At 33.2% G+C, this 23,741-nt stretch overlaps 2 protein-coding genes across 2 annotated transcripts in view; one reads left to right on the forward strand and one right to left on the reverse strand.

Annotated features, from left to right (window-relative positions):
* Nucleotides 1–4,617, reverse strand: part of LOC143225549 (uncharacterized) — a 127,792-nt gene extending 123,175 nt beyond the window's left edge. Inside the window, exons 1-2 of the mRNA XM_076455202.1 lie at nucleotides 4,323–4,617; nucleotides 4,089–4,137 (exon numbers count right to left, since the gene is read on the reverse strand). Coding sequence (XP_076311317.1) covers nucleotides 4,089–4,137; nucleotides 4,323–4,369 — 96 coding nt within the window. The 5' untranslated portion in view covers nucleotides 4,370–4,617. The remainder of the gene's footprint in view (nucleotides 1–4,088; nucleotides 4,138–4,322) is intronic.
* A 312-nt stretch (nucleotides 4,618–4,929) lies between these two features.
* The window catches only part of LOC143225550 (uncharacterized), a 107,480-nt gene continuing 88,668 nt past the window's right edge, over nucleotides 4,930–23,741 (forward strand). The window contains exon 1 of the mRNA XM_076455203.1: nucleotides 4,930–5,339. The gene's annotated coding sequence lies outside the window, so the exon portion shown is untranslated. The remainder of the gene's footprint in view (nucleotides 5,340–23,741) is intronic.

Consider the following 23,741-nt stretch of genomic DNA (forward strand, 5'->3'; position numbering starts at 1 on the left):
TGATAGTACGCATCAATCCACCTTCCGTATCATATTAATGATGTGTAGATATATTTGTCTTCGTATGAAACACTCGACGCTTTAAGCTTCTATGTTAATTACATGTTGTATTCACTTTTTTTACAACCATTGTTCGCACTTTCTAACTTTGTAGGCGGATTTGAGAATAATTCTTGATGTTTATACAAAATTTGAACGTGAATGTATACATTGCTTTAAAAAATTACATGATTTTTATAGATATTACACGTAGTCATATATTACGCTGAAAAACGAAAAACAAATAATAAAAATTACTTCTTCACAAACTTCTGATTCCAAGTTTCATATTTCACACATTACAGTTATAACTGACCTCATGTGACTCTGGTATCTGAAACTCGCGACTAAAATCATCTTAGAATACACTGGAACAGTCTGGTCTTTAATTTAAGGTTGTTATGTGTTATTCAGACCGACTTTCACTGACATAGCGTTAACAACTGAGCTTGGAGTAAATCCACTTCTTGAATTAATTGAAATAAAATTCACTGGGTCCGGCATGTCCTGGTAGTTAGTGCGCTCGACTCGCAACCTGCGGGTCTGGGGCTCGAATCCTTTCACCGACAATGCTCACCCTTTCAGCCGTTGGGGCTTTATAATGAGACGGTCAACCCCCTTATTCGTTGATAAAAGAATATTCCAAGTATTGGCGATGGGTGATGCTGAATAGCTACCTTACCCCTAGTCTATCTGTCACTTTAATATTAGGGACGGCTAGCGCCGATAGCTCCCTACTAACAAAAATTACTCCATGACAGAGAAACAAATACACTTATAATGGACATAAAGTTAAACACAGGTATTATGCAAATCAGAACTGCAGTGAAACTATTCTTACAGTTAAATATGGCTAATAATTAACTCTCATTAACAAGTTTTAACAACATACCAAAAGGAAAGACAAGCTAATTATGTGGTATTTTCCTGCATCTAAGTATGGTTAATCCAGTGCCTTTCACTACATACTAAAGGGAAAGACAAAGCTAACTGTATGGGACCTTCCTACAAAGAAATGTGGCTAGTGGTTAACACACATCCACTGTGTTGAACTCGACTCGGAACACGTTCCCAAAACACTTATTCAGCGTAAGGCAATGAATATCACAAGTAAATCCAATCCTAATCGGTTTTAAAATATTTCTTTAGACAATATGTCTATTCACATTTAATTTATTTAAAGTTGTCAAATGGTATTTGATACACGAAAATTCTGTTCCTTTCAGTAAAAAATAAGAGCTTTATGGTTTAAGTTCTGTAGGAACCTAAACTATTAAATAGCGTGAAAGTTGCTACCAATAATCTGAACTTGATTTTAAATTCCATGTTTTGATCCTAGTATTTATATTAGCAGGCTTATATTTTTAAATAAACCACACTGCTCTTCCCCCGGATTTTGTTAGCAATTAGCTGTACTGTGCATAAGTTTTTGTTATTACGATATGTTATCCTTAAGCCGATGTTAAAAATTAAGCATTTCCTGACTATAACGTGAAATTGTCGAAACATTTGATATTAGTCTGACCATAACAAAAAGTTTCTGAATGTAAGTTGAATTGGGAACCATTTGTGTTGGGTTTTTTATCAGTATGTTTGATGTCATTCACTTTGTGAAATAAACTCGATATTAACAGCAGTATAGTGTAATTGACACAGCTAATCATTCCGTAACTACAGTAGCATTAATAAATTATCAGTTGCCTTTAGTAACAAAGGTCATTGTCAAACTATTAGTACTGTGATTAAACATACTATTCCTGTCTCCACTATCTGTTTGGTATTGCAATAGTAATAAAATTGTACTCTATAACATTTACTTTGTATTATAGCAATATTAAATATAATTTATTTTTTAAATCAAGAATAATTGCAAAACCATTAATTGCTATAGTATATACTATAGGTTATAATATATTGGTTCTTAAGAAACAAATGCCTTGGACGTCTATTGGGTTGTATGATAAATTTATATTAGGCTCCATTTCATTACTGTTACATGAAACAGTTACAGATTCGTTACAAATGTTATTTTTTAATAAGAGCTTCGTATTTATATTCGCTAATAGGCATAAGACAATTTCATTTAAAAAATGCAATAAAGGTTTTACTAAAACTGTCATCATAAGTACTGTTGGTAACAACACTTAAAGTCAATGGCTCATTTCCACAACTATTAAGTAAATCTGGCATAATGCCAAGTTATTTAATTTCTTTAATCCTGCAGATACTCATATATTAAGTAGAAAGTACATATAACTATGTGTATAGTTTTGAATAAAGGAAAGGTAAAAATTAAAAACCTATAATACTTCTGCTGATTTGACAAGCAGAGAAATAAGATTAAAAGACATTAGCAAATACCTAACTGTGAAATAAAAATACGTTATGAGAGTTTAGAAACATACACGTATATACCTATACGAAACTTACTCCAAGATGGAAAGGAAGAAAGATCTTTCGTTAATAGTCCAAGAAAATTTAATTTTAAACCATGGAACACCAAATCTGATAAATAGAATAATATAATATCCAGTAACACATTTTTTGAAGTTTTTTTCAAAACAGCCTAACAATCTGATAAGTCCGATTTTTTGAAGTTCTACAACATGGAGAAAATTCACACAAGTGGTTAAACAAGAAATTATATGTGCTACTTTCCAGCAGATTTTAGATAACGTAGTACTAGATGTTGTGATATTATTATATAATAACAAGTATACACACACACGCACACACACATATTCATAATGCTAGTTTTCCATTAGGTCATTAAAAATACATATAGGACGTAACCGTTTCATTTTAGGGAGAATATTATGTGAACTTATTTCAACTAAAAGCTGATAAATTTTCAAATCGAATCTCGTAATGCAGATTTTGTGTAATTATTTGAATGATCTAAATTATAAATAGAATAAAGACAAGTAACATCATTTATTAAAAGAGTGGAATCAAAAATGTAATTTATTTTCAGGCACATCGTGTTACTATGATAACAATGATAACAAAAAACGATGTTTTTGGCACAATGAAAGGTAAAATATATTAAATATTTCAGTGACAAATATTTTTGTATATCTCTCAATAACAGGATATTTTATGATCATATATAAACAATATTAAAAAATTATTGAAACATGTTCAACTATATTTTCAAATACCTTCAGACGTTAGCTATCTCATTGGATATTCCTTTAAATTTCCAATCTATTCCTAAAAAAGTATGTAAGTTCATAGAAAAGAAAAGGTTGAATTGTCCAAATAACGTGTATGTTATTACTATTGAATTCCGATCTAATTAGATAAAAATAAACATTAACCTGGTAATAACTATATCTAATTAAATGTACTATTATTGTGATGTTCAGGAAACAGCTCGTTTTTCAGTTTGAGCGCATGCGCTAACCTGGAGCGACTAAGGAATAAGTTTCTGTCTTTTTTTTTTTTTTAATACGAAAATATAAAAACATTTTTCACGTTATTTTGCAAAATATTCATTAACACTTTGGAAAACCCGTCAAATAGTATGTGTTATGTAATTAAACTTATGACTGCTGCTACCTGAATGATCTTTTTTCTTAGAAATGATGTTTCTAATCTACTCTACACTGGAGGCTAAAAAGTAGCAGACGACTTTTCTCCCTTAAGTTATTATTATCACACAACCTCCAACTATTCAGAGATGTATACGAGCTACATGGTGAAGCTATGAATATAATTAAAATCACTATCATAAAACGAAAACTAAAATCAGTGTTTCGACCAATAGATGAGCGAAATGTTTACATTTTCTTCCTTACAGTGTTCGAGTATTTGTAGCTCATTTCATGGTTTGTGTAGAGTATAATGATAAGCAACTCTTCACACACACACAACTTGATTAATGACTTTTGCATTAAAATTTAACAAGACTCTCAATTTGACGCTAAACTATAGAAATTAATACTTTCTGTAATAATTTTACAGGAGTATTCCATACATCAAACTATAAAGCTAACTTTCTATGATGATAATCAACAAAACTAAATTCATCTAATTACTGAACTTACCGCTTGTATTTCCAAAACTTGGAAAAGTAGTACGCCTAAAACAAAAGCCCTGAAATAGAGGAAAAATATAATTTTAAATATTTTGAACTTATTTTCAATGCTTACAAAAAATATTAAGATTTTCATAGGGAATTAACGAGCCAATCCCGCTAATGAACATCACATATATCAACTTCAAAGCTTCGTACAGACACTATAATAATTTACACGAAAAGTACACAAGTTTCTACTGACCATTTGAACTTTGATCTTGCACAAAAATGTTGAGATTTCTGCTCCATAATTTTCGGGGCTCTTATATCATGAGAGGGCTACCACCCTAATCTACTTTCCCCCAAATTATACTACAGTTCTCTGCCTTACTGACGATAAGTTAGTATGAAGCAATTTTTCTGAACATTTACAACAAAGTTCTGCTGCTATTTACAGACTAGAATTAAAAATAGAAGTATTTTGCAAACGTCAAAATCCCAACCCGTTTTTGGAGTACCAAACTACCAATCGAACCCGTGGCCCACCGCAAGCGATGGTAGCCTACAGTTTTCGATCGTAGTCTTTGGCCTTTTTGGGCGGGATTTTGCTTGTCACGTGACCAAAACTTTCACTTTTATAATATTAAATATTAGAATACATAGCTTCTCTCGTTATTATTTGTTAACTTTGCAGTTTATATAAAGCCAAGTTTGTGACTAATCGAAAACAGCAACTTTTCTAATATTCTGGTTGAAATGTTAGCAATTAAAATATATTAAAATAAATTTAAAGTCTGTCATAGGACAACACTCTATTGGATAAGCTTACGTCAATCATTCGAACTTTACCTACTTACAGTAAGTTATTAATGTTTACAATCACGGTACCTCAAGGAAGAAGACGCTCCTGTCGCATTTCGGTAAATTTGCTTTCGAAGTAAGAATATTTAGATATAAAACTAAAAGTAATCACGTTATAGAAGGGTAATATAATAAATAAGTGCAAAAACGAGAATCATTTCCAAACAGGTGAAACGTTTCTTCTCGCAAGAGGCAGAAAAATTCGAAAGTTTCTTTAACTGGTGAGCTCTTCCTGGCTAGACGGTCGTGGAATGAGAGGCTGACGAGTGAAATTATAAGGGAGTGTGGCTGGACGGCAAGAAACTTCTAGTTTGCCGCTCCATTCGGCTCTTGACAAAATGAAATTGGAAAAAGTATTTTTTACCTATTTATCACAAGTTTATATCTTCTCCTCTTGGTTGAGCATAGTGAGGCTGCGGTGAGTACCGATTATTTAGTTGTAAAATGTACCTTTAAAAGAAAAATATATTCAGGATAATTATTAAAGAGTAAATAGAGTGAAAATTAAAATATATATATTTATTAATTTAATCTGAAAACGGCTTTTATTTTTCTTTTGCTTGTAATAATAATAAATAATTGTTTTTAACATGTGTGGTTTTGGTATAAATGTTCATCTCATCTTTCAGACGAAAATCTACGAAACAGACCAGGCTGAACTAATTGATCAGTGAGACTTTATATTAAAAATTTAGACAAGCTTTCTGGTTTGATAAAGTATGCAAAACTTCACAAATTAAAATATAATCATTTAACATATATTTTCTGTATTGCCCAAGTTCAGCTGTGATATATTTAATCCTGACTGGCTCTATAGCGACTGAAATATTATTTCCTATCTTTATAATTTGAACATTTTAAACAATTATCCTGAGGTATATGCATATATATATATATTTGCAGGGGCGTAGATTTTTTTACCACCGAGGGGGGGGATGATTTTTGAAACCTCTCATGTGGACTGTTCAAATTGGTAATCACTGATTACGTGAACCTGAAAGCTGTAAACATGCGGTCACAGAGTAATCTTGTTGCCACGATACTTGGATGTATACTTAGGCCTACTGACTAATACTCACGAAGTTATGAACTATAACTTAGATTGAAAAGCTTAGAAGCACGCTTATATTAAAGATGTACGTTTCGGCTACTGAAAAAGCCTACATCTAGGCCTAATTATGTAATTCGACTGGTAAGAACACGAGAATCACAAGAGCAAACACAGTTTGTCGGCCTGTGATGCAATAAAACAAGTCAGCAGACCAAACTGTAGGGTGGGATGATTGTATGCACCATACCCCCCACCTAAAATGAAGAGGGGATGTATACCCTCCATCCCTCCCAGGATCTACGCCCCTGTATATTTGCCTTTCGACTTGATTTCATGTATCCTTACTGAAGAGTACAATTATCTTAGTCCGTTTTTCTCTATAATCCATGGTAGTCGTCTGAGCTATATCTATCTCTTCTTTTGGTTTTTATTATTATGTGTGGCATTTTTTGTGGTCAGAAATTAAATTGTTTGTTTTGAACTTTATAGCATTGTGACAATTCTAACTAATTTTATTTGTGTATATCTAACAAATCGCTTCTTAGTTAAAGCTGAGCTATATGCATTTCTATTAGGGTTTGTCATGTCAAAAATATGGCTTCTGTTTCTCTCTCTCTCTCTTTTATGTTTCTTATTTATATTGTATATTTCTGAGCAAATTCTTCGTCTTTAAGCCTAAATGACACTAGTTCGGTGAAGGCAAGAAATTCTTATTTAGCGCTTTGTTTTAAATGTTCCCAAACCACATTTAAGCTCAGCCAATATCATGTTATTGGAAGTGTGATTAAAATATTCTAGTTGTAAACTGTCATAAATTGTAAAATGAACATTTTTTTGTAACGACTCTTATACCTTTATTTTAATATCCACGTCTGTTTCAGTTTCATGCATGCAATTTATATTGTTAAATGTGTATTGTGCAAGTCCTGCCTGCTTTTTGAATTTCTAGAACATTATCGAGGGCAAGAATCGAGAATGTAGAGGTGTGCCTGTAATACTAGTAATTGACAATGTTATTGCCACATGAACTTTTGAGAATTTCTTCAAAACGTTTATATATATACGCGCCAAGAGACAGCTTAGATAATACTGTTGGTTGGCTACAGTCATTGTACTGTAAGCCTCGGAAGATAGAATTGTGACAAACGCTTATTAATCGGAAAACTGCAGATGTTTGACCAGGAACATTTATAGATTTCGAACATTACAAACCATTCGGCTTTAGAGAAGTAACTTTGGAAGTTAATATTTTTAGGAGGATGTCAGATATCTATCTTCCTCTGTGAAAAGTAAGCTTATAAACGGTGTTAGACCAAATAAGAATAGTGCTAGCTAGCATTTCCGTTAAGTGATCTGTGTATCAACACAAAATGAATTCGCTCGTCGTGGATCTGGACCGTTGATAAAATATTCAGTTCCAGACCAGATAGAAGACTGAATATTGTTTGAGAGTTCGTAAAATATTTGTATATAAATGATTATTTGTAATAATTATTTATAATAACCGTTATTACAAATTGTATTGTTCTTTGTATATTAAAATGTATTTGTGTCAAGAAAGAAAATTGTGTGTATCAATCTTACTGGCAAAGTATTATAAATTTAATACATATTAACATTTAATCAACATCATATTCCAAATTCAAATTTCCAGTTAGTTGAAATCGTAATGCGTAACGTACATAACATAATGAATCAGATACTCGTCCGAGATAAATTACAGTACGTAACACTTTGGTTATAGGTTTTTAATAATTTTTCAAAGCTTTAGTGCAGGTAACCAGAGATTAGTTGGAAATTCGTAGTGAACGAATGTACCTAGTTGAGAAATATGCTAAATCATTCCTGTAGGAAGTCGTTCCTGGTAAGGATTAGTGGGTGTCTTTCTACGTATCTAAGGAGTCGGTGCATAAATATGCAATTATTTTCTTACAACATTTAGTGTATTCGACACATGCAGAAATGCTAAACACCTTGGTTTCCCCTGTTTTAACAACGTAAACAAATGTTATTAATGTTGATGATCTGACAATCTGGGAGGTCTTGGTCAGGCTTGAATTTCAATTCAATTCTACTGTTTTCGTGTTTGGTCAGAATTATTCTAGACGTTATGCTGAAATACATACAGAAAATAAAGAATTGTTTTTGTGTATATTTTCTTATTCGAGTTTATCTTACGCTTTGTCATAACGTATCTTACCCATTGGTTCTGTTTTACATGAGAATACCGCGCAAAAAAGTTAGGTTTCATCTTTAATAGGTCTTATTTTGCAACTTGCAAAACTATTTTTGAAATATAAAGCTGTAGTGAAACATGGCAAAATAATTCCAATATTTGTTATTCTTTCATAGTTATTACACTTATATATTTGGCAGATACCATAATATAATAAAATTAAAATAAATTTTAAATTAAATTTATGAAATAACAGCTCCTCAGTGGCACAGCGGACTCTGGTGGTTACCACTAGAAACCAGATTTCAATGCCTTTGGTAGGCAGAATACAAATAGCTCATTGTGTAGGTTTATTCTTAATTCCAAACAAACAAATGAAATAATAATGTTGTTGAAACGGTTTCTATTGTTAAGCGGGCGTTTTTTGAATTATTTGGTAAAAAATAATGTAATGCTCAGTCCACGTAATTATAACAACAACGTTTTACTTCATCTCATATAAGTTCTACACATAACACTCTTTATCTTCCAACAAATATCAATGAGTAACAAAAACTCAAAATTATGGCGTATGAGTAACTCGTTAAAATAGAATGTGAAAATATTTATATCCCGATTAGCTTTAAATATGCAAGAAATTACCATGTTATATGTTCTTTTAAGTTATACTTGAATTATGCCATCTTTTAACTTAGAGCTCAGTTATGCTAAATTTTTTTTCATTTACTATACGGGAATGCGTGCAGAGATTTTTGTTTATTTGTTTGTTTTGAATTTCGCGCAAAGCTATTCAAGGGCTATCTGCGCTAGCCGTCCCTAATTTAGCGGTGTAAGACAAGAGGGAAGGCAGCTAGTCATCACCACTCACCGCCAACCCTTGGGCTACTCTTTTACCAACGAATAGCGGGATTGACCGTCACATTATTACGCCCCCACGGCTGAAAGAGCGAGCATGTTTGGTGTGACGGGGATTCGAACCCGCGACCCTTAGATTGCGAGTCTTAACCCACCTGGCCATGGCGGGCCACGTGCAGGGATAGATTTATATTAAAATGATTTTGGTATCTCACCTCGTCGCTACAGTTTATGCAATCACGTCTGGCTAAATTCTGCCACCTTCTTGTACCTTGAAAATAGCTTTGCAGCATAAATTCCGTTTCAAAAGACTCTATCATCAGACTGTCATGTCCAACCGCACAACTTCTCCCTGCAAAATTTCAGTATGCCATATACTGTAGAATGATGCCGTTTCTCCATACGCATTTCAACAATTCAATGGCTAACATTGACTTGACTGATATATCTTTGCATAGAATAGCATGAATGCCAGCTTCATAAGAGAAGAAACAACAACAAATTTGGCTGTAGTAAAATATGTAAATAAAGCCTAACATAATATGTTATGGGAAAAAACAACAACAATTGTATTGGCTGAACTTAAAGGTATTATAGCAACTAATACTCGAGAATCGCTGGAAATAATGAAATTTAAAAAGAATTATAGATTATTATATAGAGATGAAGGTCCAGCGAGTGTGTGTCTGAGAATGTGACGATACCTGTTTTCATATTTAGGTACAAATGCAAAATTACAGATTGGTCATGCGATATTTAAGAAAGAACAAAATGTGAAATTCATCGCTGGCAACTTCACTCCTTAAGATGACATGTGACACGTCGAAACATGTACAGTCATTATTTCGAAATGATTTTAACTGTTTATTGATTTTAACCTTGTGTATTTATTACTTTAACATTATACACAAGTGCCGATATATATATATATAATGTCAACATGTGGTTCTGATATATTTTATTCCTCCGGGACTTTATATCATTTGTGGTTATCATATTATTTGTTGATTCGCATTAAAAAAAAAAACAATTTTAGTGCATTATACTCGACTTTTTGCATGATTTGAAACTAAATTACACGAAATGTTTGAAACAAAGTTTTGTAAGTAATTTTACTGTTATGTTTTCTCATATTTAAAGCCACATACAAATTCGCGTGCCATATAATGCTATCGTCATATCAGAAAGTTGACTTCTTTTAGAAGAAAAAACGAAGGTTAACTATTTAAATTCCGATCATGCCCATTTTTTCAGATGCTGACGGAAATGTCACACTCTGTTAAGGCACACAAGTAAAAATAAATTAAAATCGAAGATGAACCACGAAGGTCAGTTACTTAATCCAAACTGTTATCAATCTGCTTGCCTCAGTTAGTTTCAAATCATCAAAGTGAAATGCGAACTCATTTAATGGGTAAATTGTTTTCAGCTTGACTGATAGAAATTTTTCTTTTGAAGCCTCAGAATGACAAAAAACGTTAAATTTTAAAGCAATTAAGATAAGAGTTAATGGTACGTGCACTTTATATTTTCAGCTCTACAGAACTCAAAATCAGATACGTAAATTGAAGAGCAGGTAACTGCATAGTTTAAAGAAGTTTATAATTCTTCACGATTTTTACTAAATAGAATACCTTAATTTGTTATTTCCTTTAACTGGATTTCCAGTGTGCTTAGAGATAAATGGGTGTCTTACACCGAATTTTGTTATACCAAAATAACATAATCTCAAAATATTAAGATACTGAAACATCTAGCAGCTAACATGTGGAATGAGTTTTTCGTGGGCATCTATTGTTCTCGATTTCGAGGTGAATTTTCGGGCTTTATACCTCTTGTCTTTGGGTTATAAAGTTTGAGATTTGAGACAAACTGGATAGCTTTAAGATCACAGCTTAAAGAAGTTTTAACAGTCTTATATATTAGCGTGTCTTAAAGTAATTTTGATAAAGCACTCAGGTCTTATAGTGGCTGTACGTTAAGATTGATAGTTTATAACGTTAAAATTTTGGTTCACTTTTAGCTGTAGAAAATGTACAGTAGTCCACTTTGCAGCTTCACACGTAATAATAAAAAAATTAAAAATCCGTAGCCAACCAATGCTACGATATCTGACAGTTTATCTGAATGTAACATAACAATAGTTTCTCTTTCTCTCTCTTTTTCTAAACAGAAATGTAGACTTTATTCAAAAATTTCTTGAAAGATCTCTTAAGTGCAATCTCACGTGGTCGTCGGCATTAAGAAGTCATCTTCAAAGATGAAATTCCCTAATCGCTCGTTCTCGCGTGTTTCATATGAGAAATTATAAAAAGAAATGACACATATTTCATTCAGTTTATTTCTTTGGATAATTTTAATGTGATAGAATGTGACTATTGAAATTAAGTAAAGAATAAAAATACTATTTGATTGATATTCAGACAACACTTGGGTAAATATTCAAAATCAAAACTTGTTTGATTGATATTCAGACAACACTTGGGTAAATATTCAAAATCAAAACTTGTTTGGTTGATATTCAGACAACACTTGGGTAAATATTCAAAATCAAAACTTGTTTGATTGATATTCAGACAACACTTCGGTAAATGTTCAAAATCAAAACTTGTTTTGAAGAACAACGTTTTATAATACACAATAACCATAAAAATGAGATTGTTCCCAATAACAAGAATACAATTAAATACTGTGCAGGATAGAAACACACAAAACAACAACAACAAAAGCCAATGAAACTGAAAACAGTCTCATAAACTCGGATGTTTCCAGACTCATCAGTTTTTGTCCTGCACATTAAGTTATTCAGTATTTCACTGTATAATTGATACTAAGAACAACCTCATTGTTATGATTATTGTTTAATAAATAAAAGTTGTTTAAACAATTACTTTATTTGATTGTTTATTTGCTAAATTTCACGCACAGCTATTTCTGTTTGCGCTAACCGACCCTAATTTTAAAGTGATAGACTAGTAGCTGGTCAAAATCATTCCCTACCAATTTTTGGGGTACTGTCTAACCGTTGCAATATAACGTCCCCACGGCGACAGGTTTCTATCCTGCGATCTGCAGATTGGTGGTCGAGAGACCTAACCCCAGGTAATTCTAGGCTCCAATGTATCTGATATTTGATAAATGATAGATCGCAGGGTTATGTTTGTTACATTGTATAGCTTTCGGAAATGCAAATAGCATTCTCTGTTAACGGATATCCGAAAATTCACGTAACTTCATTGTATAATTAAATTTGTATCAAAATTACCATAGTCGTAAAACTGATTTAGTTTTCTTGTTTGATGTAAAAGATAAATATTTCTTTGCCATGTATTTACAGATTTAAAGTTGTAGTGATCTTACGTATCTCTTAATTTTTTGGTATTCTATTCTTTGTTTTGTGTATAAAATGTATATATATTTCATAAGTCGACTATTTCACGTCCAGATAATATTTTTTTATGGATCGAAATAAGATTAACGGTACATATAGAAAGTGCTAACTTTTTAAGGACTATAACTTCACATTGTAAATATATGGTTTTCAAACTTATTAAATGTACAAAATTGAATGAAATCAATTTGGTCGAATGGAGATATTTCTAACGATAATTTTTGTGAAATAAACAAGTGTTAGATTGTTTGAAAATAATTTAATGAAAAGCAATCCTGTAGAACTGAAGTAGCTTGTAAAATTGTAAAATATATTGGAAAAGACGGGAAATATTTCAAGGTTCGAGATGGACCAGGCACATAGTTACCCGATTTTCGCAAGAACAAGAGGTTCACGGTTCTGTTATTAGAAAGGAAAGTTGTACTGATTCGTCGTAAGTGGAATGAAAGGATGTAAAGTCGAACAAAATAAGGACTTAATTTTCAAGATGAATACAAAGAATCATTCCGGTAATTGGTGATCATACGGTCTAGCGGAGAGGGTTGGGCAGTAGTGTTTTGCATTTCGCGCAAAGTAAAGATACATGTATATGATATCTTTCTACAGTATGTTTTTGTTTAATAAAGTAAATATTTTTCGCGCAAAGTAAAAATACATGTATATGATATCTTTCTACAGTATGTTTTTGTTTAATAAAGTAAATATATGTATGTTTATATATATGGTATCTTCTTACCGTATGTTTTGTATAGTGATGTGACATCTCTTACGTGGAAAATTCGCACAATAAACTCATCCGAGAGTGTAGCCAATCACAAACTTCCTGAAAGCAAGGAGTTTTTTTTTTTTAATAACTGGTATAATTGTAATACAAGTTGAAATTCGTATATCATGATGTGTTTATATTTCGTACAGTATTAGATTTGACATATCTTATTTTACAGTTTAGAAGCGGTTGCTATAATGTTAACAGAATAGCTAGGTTATTTCGAAAGTCTACTCCATAAAGTTTGGTTAATTAAAATGTTGAGAAGCTTTCTAAAAATATGAAACTAAGAATTGCAGTAAACAAAAGAATAATAACAAAGAACAACGATTATTTTTTCATCACTGAACTGTTATAATATCCGTGTAACAATAAACAACTGTCGAGTTTTTTATTTCCTCCTCACTAAATCAATGTCTTCTTGAACTTTTTTTGTTATGTAAGAATCGTATAAACTGGGTTTAAAACTGTCATATAACACTTTGTCCAAGTGTTGTGTTGAAAGTATAAATAATATTTAGTTTAATCATAAACTTTAAACATACGTTTAACAGTTACTAACTGATAATCGCTTGAAAAGGAATGTCTAATTTTTAACATTTTGTTTGTTTTTACAAGCAGTACGCTTTTGTTGCAATACAGCTATTAATACCAAATTAAAAAAAAAACTCACCTGGGTACTTTCCACTTAGAACTTAAAATGACTGTTGTCGAAAAGAGTAAAGCGTAAACAGAACTTGTTATAAAAATACAACAAATATTTTATTTTTTTAACTGTTTCCATTCCTTAACTAAATACACATTAGTTTCAAAAGAAGGAACTCTCAAATAATTAACAAAATACATCAGTGTAATAAATATACATACAAAGTATGAAATATCTCAGAATTGTGAAGTGTGTTTCACTTCTTTCTTAGCAAATTTAAATTTCACCATATGTGATTCATTCATGACTGCAACATATCCTTTTAGATCCCTGTTGCTTAACCATTTGTCACTGATACGAAAGCTTATAAAGATTTAACGCACCTGGTATTCACCTCCCAAGAATATTTACATGTTAGGCTTAACAGACAGAATAAACAGAAAGAGATCAGAAAACACTGAATTCGAATTTTGCATGATAATAACAAGCGGACAAAACGAAAATTAATTGACGGTTAATGTTTTCTTCACACTGAAAACTCAAGTTTGACCCTCTAATTCCTTTAAACTTCCAGTGATATACATGTAACTCATAGTTTGGAAAATTTAAAGGCTTTGTAATTTTGCATTCTGTACTAATATTATAAAAAAAACAAAAACATAATAAAGAAGATAACAGAGGTCGGTAGCTACTTAAATTAGCTGAAAAATAAATAAATAAAAGGAGTTGTGTTTTCACTTGCAGTTACATCCACAAAATTCCTCTTTGGGTGTTTCTCTGAGTCTACTGCTAGTACACTTAGCAGTTTAGCACGGAAGGGACTTCTGTGAGTTTAATACATGTTTTAGAGTAAACAAATTATCTAAGGTGGCGTCCTGACCACAAACACTGCATTTTATTTAGTCAAGTTTATTTAGCAACATCTCTTAGCTGCTCTCGAGTCACATCACGAATCATCCTGAAAACATAGATTTGCTCAAGGCAGAGTGTGCCTACAGAACATAATGTTTTATACTTAATCTCTTTTTAAGTTAAAATGTTAAATTATACTTAGCTCTTGCAAATTCTTTCATCTCAAATATAACAAGTCATGTTTTGGATAACACATTCTAAAATCTGGATTACACAGCCACTTTTTAAAAAAAATTCTACGTGAATAGTTATCCCTGCACTCTGAACAAACGCGCTGATTGGTTGCCTCAGAGGGGGAGATGTAACTATAAATGATGAAGCCATAGTTCCACAAACCGTCACCAGCTGTAGGGTTAATAGAGAAGGATGCGTTGCTAGGCCACCACACAGGCATCCATGATCTCATAGTTCCACAAAATTTTACTAGAGGGCTCAGCTATCTTAAAGAATGTTGAAATTATAGTTTAATCCTCGTCATGGCTATGATGTAATAGTTCTACGAAAACAGAGAACTTGTTTCTAGGCCACTATGACATCCAGCCGTTATGTCATATTCCACGAAGTTGGACCAACATAAATTTGATCAACATGACTATACTTAATACAGCGGGTTTAAATCACTATTTATTAGTTATTACATTTCCTGACCATTTAAATCATCCTAAAAGGACAATATCTTAAAATAACAAAAACTTACTCTTTGATTCTTAGGTATAAAAAAGTGGTTAAAGATCTTCAGTAACGTGATTGTAATAAAAAATTCTGGTCACAGTATTTCTTTTTTAACAATTTATTAATTTTCTCACAAAAATTTTGCAATCTGGTCTACATAAAATGACACATTCGTTGAGGACATAGTTACATGAAAAAGTTTTACAACAAAAGCATGACAAACATATCATTACTATCTTTGTGATATTTCATGAAACTATGATATCATAGACATCTGTCTGGTATTGAACTATAATTTCAACCTACTCTAAGATTGCTGCCAATCAGCACGTGTGTCCAGAATAGAGGGATGACTACTTATGTGCACCAGGACAAAACAAAACAAAACAGGTAAAAGTATAGAAAAAGGATAGAACTCCACACTGACAATAACAATTCTCTAATGTTATTGTTCAGGGCAATGGTAACAGTTGTAGGTTAAGAATTGTCTCAAGCCATGATGTGCCACTTTCTGCACTTGCACTTGTACTCTGACTTTTACTTAAGAGCAACTGTATTAGAGGCAGGTACTACTAACTGGTTTTCTTCCTTCTGGTCAGCAGTTATAAATTAGGAATCCATGGCTTTGCCTGAAGCTTAAGGTATTTGACATGGCCATTTAACCCGTATAATGCACAGTTTAGGCCAAACTTACGAAATTCTCTTTTACTTATATAGCTGTGTCTTATTTGCATACTGCAGACCAGACTTCTGACTTTAACCATCATCTCTTAGTATTTGTTATTAGAGTCTCGCAGGCTAGAGTGTATCCCATATTAACAGTTGCATTATGTGCATATTTATTTAAGCCCATCTTCAGTTGGGGATGTTGCAAAGAATTTACCTAGAAAAAAATAATGCCTGCAATCTGTATCTTTCTCGTTTCGTAGTTATTAGCCCATAAGTACCAATGGTAGGTCTAAGAAGTATGTGTCTTTGTTTGATTAACATACATGCATATGGATACTAGCTCATAACTTTATAGTTGTTTCACTTGTCAAATAAGAAGGACAGATAACTGTAGATTTAGGTAAACAGTATTGACCCAAACTACTGTTTTTGTTAAAATGGGTATAACCTCATATGCTATTATAAAACTCATTAATGAGTTTTATGCTCGTGTTTTATTGTTTGGTTTCCTACATCATGCAAAACAGTCATCACTTCCATAATGTTTTTTTGCATGTGTGGTGGGCTTAGAATAACAAAAACCAACATAGCAATCAGTCCTTTAAGACTAAATTGTTTTTATTCTATGTTCTGTTTCCTTTCTGAAACATTCTTCTTTGTAGCGCTGGCTGCAAATTCCACTCATTTAACATTTAATACATTAAACTGTTATACGAATCTTCCTTCTTCTAAATATTTCTATCATCAAGATGTTGTTTGTTGTTGTTGTTTTTTGCTTCCTGCCATTCTTTTTTGATAAAGAAATATGCCTCTCTTGGATATTTAAGAATTTATTCAATATATGTTTTCACATTTGATCAGTATCTTTAACTAATTCATTTGCCTAGTTCACAACACAAAATTTTGACTCATCTCTTCAAAATGTGCTTTAAAAAATAGTTAGAGCCAGATTCTCATTAATCCCTACATTAATGTGCGGCAAAATATCAAGGCTAATTGAGCAATGATCAGTTATACGTAAATGTTCCCAAGTCTCTATGAAAAATTTCTCGTTAAAATACAACAATGAATCTAAATTAGTATTGTTCTAAGTAGGTTTCCTAGCGAATTGTTTAAGAAACTCTTATCTCATTCTTGACTTGACACAAACATTTCTCAATCTAAAACTGCAATGTTCTATAATTATAACTTTATTGACAGTTGAAATCCTCATTTTCCTGTAAAATTTCACCAAACTCATCTGGTGGTCTGTAACAAATTCTAAGTAAAAGCCTTCTACTCTTATAACCACAAACAGAAATCCAAATAGATTCAATATTATTTCTACTGGCTTTGACCAGATATGTTGTTATGTGTTTAAAGGATTCGGGTGTCAGGCCCATAAGTGTAGGAATTTTCGACATTTTATTATAATGTTAATCATGGTTTTCTATTTTGATTTTTCAAGACACCAACAGGGAATTAATGCCACATGCCCCACGTACCAGTACCAAGCGACGACTCTGACTTTCACATCCTCAGCTTGAACAGGTTGCTCTCCCTCTTTCTACTGCTCTATCACCATTAACTAATGTTTACGTTTAACCAGGTTTCAACTATTTAAATTATATAAAAATCCTGTTTTGACCAGAAAATTAAGTTACTCATTTTATTTATTATATTTCTAGCATTACAATAATAATAGTTTAGCTTACCATTTAAAGTACATTTCTACCTTGTATTCACACTTATTACCCTCCCTATATTTTATTTTTCTTCATTATTCTGCCCCTCTCTACTGTTTAATTCTAGCTTAAATTTGCCCTTACAGTTGAGTCAACAGCGTTTGTAAACAAGCTACAATTTGACATTTTCCTACATATTTGTCTCATAATATTCTTAGGTATTATGTCTACCTGTCAATAGAGAACTATTGTTTATTTTCAAATCTTTGTATGTGTTTTAATTGGTTTTCCTTTCTCTAATGAAACACAAAACATTGTTGGGATTGACAGGTACCACTCAAGACTCATTGCTTACCAGTGGCGTATATACCACTATAGTAGCCATAACACTAAGGTCCTGTTTGCTCATCACACCACTTACACACAGACATACGCACATATATACGTGATTTAGTAAGTCGGTATGTATACTGTTTAAATTACAGAGGTAATTATGAATTAACTGATTGATAAAAAGGCCCGTTACATGCTAAGTTGCATAATAAAACGTTTTGTCTAATTGGGAAAATATTGTTATGTAATTATAACAAACATGTATAAAAAAATTCTTAAATCTAGCAATATGCAAAAGGTTTACACTTTTATCGAGCACTAATTACGATCACGTGCTATAATTTATTTCTTAATAATCAATCACGACATTCATTAGGCACTAGGCCTAGTCAGTTTCAATATCTGAACAACAGGTCTCTCAATTTATCCAACAGTTTCGAATTAATTTCAATTCTGTTCATTTTCACATGATTTTACAGATGTGCTATCCTTCACAAGGAGGTTTATTACGTTATACTTAAACGATTTTGAACTTGAAAATCAGCCTGTTACGTGAGAACTACAATAAATATAAAGTCGCTGTGGAATGACTTGTATGAGACCTACATTTGAAACTCTAGTGGCACAGCGGTATGTCTGCGGACTCCCACCGCCATAGACATGGGTTTCGATACTTGTGGTGGGCAGAACACAGATAACCCATTGTGTAGCTCTGTGCTTAATTCCTAACAATCAGTCGACCTACATTTAACATTTATTACATAGGTATTGTGATGTCACCGAAAACTGATTTCTTTTGGGGAGGGTGTATGACAGCCCTCTCAGATGTAAAATATTCATACACTCAGGCCCCCCACTAGTACAGCGGTATGTCTGCGGATTTACAACGCTAAAATCAGGGGTTCGATTCCCCTCGGTGGGCTCAGCAGATAACCTATGTGGCTTTGCTATAAGAAAAACACAAACACACACATACACTCAGGACATAAAGATATGTTCAGGTCGGGGATGCAGAACTTTCAAGACAGTAATATTCCTCTAAAGGAATACGGATCAACTTGGGGACCCAGGATTTTCTAGAAAAAAAGAACTGCACCAAGTCGTGTCCCAACTGTGGTAAACAAAATGCAGCGTCTTTAACAGGTTAGAATTCATAAACACAAAAGCCGGTGGCAACAGCCGTCCAAATGCTTCAGACAACTGTGTACAATATAATCAAGAAGGATCTCCGTCTGGGAAGAATGTCAACATAGTATGGGTTAACAATATAAGGATTCTAGTCATAACCCTCGTTCAAATGTTGCATATTTCAAGTTGAGCAGTTGGAGGATAAACTGCTATTCGTGCTATTCTTTACGAAGACATAGTGGTCAGTTGCTGGACGTGGCACCTAAGGATTTCTGGACGAATGGATTGTTGAAACGGGAGCTGTAAAACTGTGGTATTCGTACACTAGAAGGATTTATGGAAAACTTGCATGAGTGAATGGTGTACTTTGAGCATGAGCGTCTTACAACAAAGCATTCTGCAAAGGTAACTACCCCGCAGTGTTAATATAAAGATGAATGATCATCAAAAGAACATGGCCGGACGTGAAGACATCGACTGTAATGATGTGGTGAGGCTCCAAACACTTTTCAAAATAACATATTCAACTTCTGTTTACCTTAAGTAAACTTTAATTCCAGAACTGTTGACATTAGAAGAGAACAGAAAGTTACTCTAGTCAAATTGTACGTTTATTCGTATACTACATAGTAAATGAAGTCACGCGATACACTTGTCTGATAAAACTTTCCACACACTTGATCACCACAATATTAAAAACATTTAAGTTATAAATGCTGTACAGAAGAAGCACTGTACATCAATGTTCATAAGATTCACATATGTTGGAAGCGTTTCATTATGATCGCTTGGACTTCTTTCATATGCTGGTGGTGAATTTGTTTTTATGACATAACAAGTGTTTTGTGTTATATATCTAACCTATTTGCTGACATTATAGTACTTTTATATCTATGGAAAATATATTAATAACTTTAACGAATTTGAAAAACAGGCGACATGTTTCAAGATACTGGATTGTTTCGGACATTAGCACAGAGCTACACAAGGTTTATCGGCCTTAGTCGTTCTTTGCTTTTAGATGATAGACTCAAAAGAAAACTAACTAGTCAATAACACCCGTACTAGTACTTGGGCCACTGTAATTGAATAATAAGATTTTAACACCATTTTTGTAACGCGCCCACGGAGGAGCGCAAATTTACAGCAACGAGTAGCAGATCATGGACTATTGATTTACAGTTCAGCGCACTAACCACTAAGTCGCATCTTGTCCTCAAAATAATAAAATTCATTCTTCATCGGGGCAATAGTTAGAAAGTTGTTGCGATTTTGTTCGTTTAAAAGATTGTTTGTTTTTGAATTTCGCGCAAAGCTACTCGAGGGTTATCTGCGCTAGCCGTCCCTAATTTAGCAGTGTAAGACTAGAGGGAAGGCAGTTAGTCATCACCATCCACCGTAAACTCTTGGGTTGCTCTTTTACCAATGAATAGTGGGATTGACTGCCACATTATAACGCCCCCACGGCTGAAAAGGCGAGCATATTTGGTGCGACGGAGATGCGAACCCGCAACCCTCAGATTACGAGTCGCACGCCTTAACCCACCTGGCCATGCCGGGCATCATTTAGAAGAAAACAGAAAAATTATGCAATATTTGTGTTAAACTTATATTCAGCTAAAGTAAATACATGCTTAAGAAATGTGTGACAGGATCTCGAATTATAAGTGGAACTGAAAAGAAGAAAAAATGTCATTTGTTTGGATTAATTATAGAATTTGACTCTATCGGGGCAGCTTAGAACTAGAATGTTTTTGGTTTTCTCAATCTGTTTCGTTGTTCTGCAGCTGTTTCCTTATCCTTTGTGAGTCCTATTTTTATCTTGCTTTACGATATTTCATTACTTTGGTGATAACTAAGCAGAATTTTTTTGAGCTCCTATTGCTTTATTAACAACTAATAGTTTATTTTTTCGTTGAGTGTATTGTAGTGCTTATGTAGGGTAACAAATCAGTATGCTAATTTTATATTTCTCTCATGGAAAACAGGTAGTTTGCTAGTTGCGAAAACTCACAAACACTGCTACAAGTGTATGTTACATTATTTTAAGAACATGAAACTAATCTGTAATAACTAAAAAAAGCAACGCCGTGTCACAGAAGAAACGCTGATCTGTAAGGTTAATGTCCTAGATATGTCTGTCGAAATACGAAATTTGTTGACCCAGCTTGCTTCCTTTCAACCTTCTAATGGAAATCTTTGGGTTCGTTTTTATCATTTTTAACTGAACAGTTTGAGTTCAACCAACCCTTAAAAATTGCACGTGAAATCCCTGTTGTCTTTGTCATATATCCCAGCACTTTGTGAAGTTAATTCTTAGTATTCAAATTAAGTAAAAATTAAAACACAAAATACGATGTTTTTTGATAACTTTTCGACGTAAATAACATTAAAATAAGTCGAGTGTAGACATTGTACATCGTTGCTGGTCAAATAAATAACATTGTTCACCTTCTTGTTGCTTAACCTCTCAGGTTTTACTTTGTGAATCATCTTGTGGCAAGAAATTGTGTTTTCGCGTTTTTAATCAACATTTGTAAGCTGTAAGATATTCGTTTGTGAAATATATATTTGACATTGGAGGGTTAAACAATAGATGGACCGAATTTGGCCATTTGAAGCAAAATCGAATTCTTAGACATGTAGAGGGAATTCTTTAAACTTACGTTTCTAATCCGTAGCACCAATAATTACTGGGAAATACTAAGCTCGTCATGAGCCCTGTAATGAAGTGTAATAGCTCTGAAAATAATGTAGTTTTCTTGTAGGTGCAGCCCTAGCGGCAGAGCTTTCACAGAGAAATTGATTTTGTTATCCTGAATGCTAGTTCAACTGATCTAAAGTGAATGACCAGAAAACCCTTTAGTTTCTTTAATCTCTGTAGCAAACTGTTAAGTTAACTAACTTGACAACCGACGCCACTGAATTGTTTAGACGTTTGATGTTTAGTAAGTCAAAATTAAAGCGTGAAGTCACGCCATTATTTTGTAATAATTTATTAGACTTAATAAATGTCGACGTATATAAGAATACAGAAGTACAATCTATTCGCAGACAGTCATATCTGTCTCCAGTAATTATTCAGGAATTTTAGACTGTAATTTTTTATTGATAGCCAAGTATCGCTCTAAGTTTTTTGTATAGTTTGTTTTGTTTAAGAAATACGAAGGTTTATTTTGATTTATGATAAAGAATAAAACTCTAATTTGTTTGCACTTTCACGAAGAAATTAATCTTACATGATATGATTTGGATGTGTGTGTTCCTTATTACAGAACTATTTGGGAAGATTGAGAGTGAACACTGGATTGTAAGATAAGACGTGCCAAAGTGTGCTTTACAAATCATAAATCAAATATACACAGAAGCTAGACAAAAAGAAATGTTCCTCCCCCTGAAATGTTGTTAATTTGTTATATCTTTTACTAGATAATAGAAAAGTATGTAAAACTATATGTTTTTAAAACACACTCAAAGATGTCTATTCAAATATGATCTCAAATGATAATTTTCAACACTGGTTTTCGTAAATACCTGAACTTTTCATGATTTTAGTTCAAACTATAGCAAGTGCACAACGCTTTTTATGAGAATATGTAACTTATAGCGACGATAGTAGAATAGAGTGATTTGTTTTGTTGTTTTTGAATTTCGCGCAAAACTACTCTGCGCTAGCCGTCCCTAATTTAGCAGTGTAAGACTAGAGGGAAGGCAGCTAGTCATCACCACCCACCGCCAACTCTTGGGCTACTCTTTTACCAACGAATAGTGGGATTGACCGTCACATTATAACGCCCCACGGCTGAAAGGGCGAGCATGTTTGGAGCGAGCGGGACTCGAACCCACGACCCTCGGATTACGAGTCGAACGACTTAACACGCTAGGCTAGAGTGAGGCCTTTACTTAAGTTTTTATCGTTTGTTTGTTTTACCAACATATAGTGTGAGTTACCCTCAAATTATAGCATCGGAGCTGTTAATAGGGTGAACGTGTTTAGTCTCTTGTTATAATACAGCGACCTGCAGGTTGCGAGTCGAGTGCCACAACTATCAGATAATGCTCGGGCCAGTGGTTCCCAAACTGTGTTTTGAGAGTGTGTGTGTGTGTTTTCTTATAGCAAAGCCACATCGGGCTATCTGCTGAGCTCACCAAGGGGAATCGAACCCCTGATTTTAGCGTTGTAAATCCAAAGACATACTGCTGGTGTTTCGAGAGAAACACAGTGATATCCATATCTGTCGGATACTGCGTGAACTACTAACTCGAGGTAGTAAATAGTTTTAACATTAGATCGCACTGCATTTCTTTCGATGGCCTTCACGAATGTTTGAGATATGTTTTTGTTTAGTTGTACTTTCGGCTACGCCAGTAACTTCTCGAACTTTCTCGTTTCCTAGATTTTGTATATAAATACCTGTCGACTCTCCGGGTCCGTCAGTAATCGAAATAACTGAAGGGTGTTGTGATCAAGTGTCTGCGAGGTCTAGCAAAGCTTAGTGAATTATTTTGTTGATTTTTAGTCCTTATGCATAAAAATGGAAAGATGTTTGAACATTA

This window comes from Tachypleus tridentatus, chromosome 9, assembly GCF_004210375.1.
Source record: "Tachypleus tridentatus isolate NWPU-2018 chromosome 9, ASM421037v1, whole genome shotgun sequence".
Classification (NCBI taxonomy): domain Eukaryota; kingdom Metazoa; phylum Arthropoda; class Merostomata; order Xiphosura; family Limulidae; genus Tachypleus; species Tachypleus tridentatus.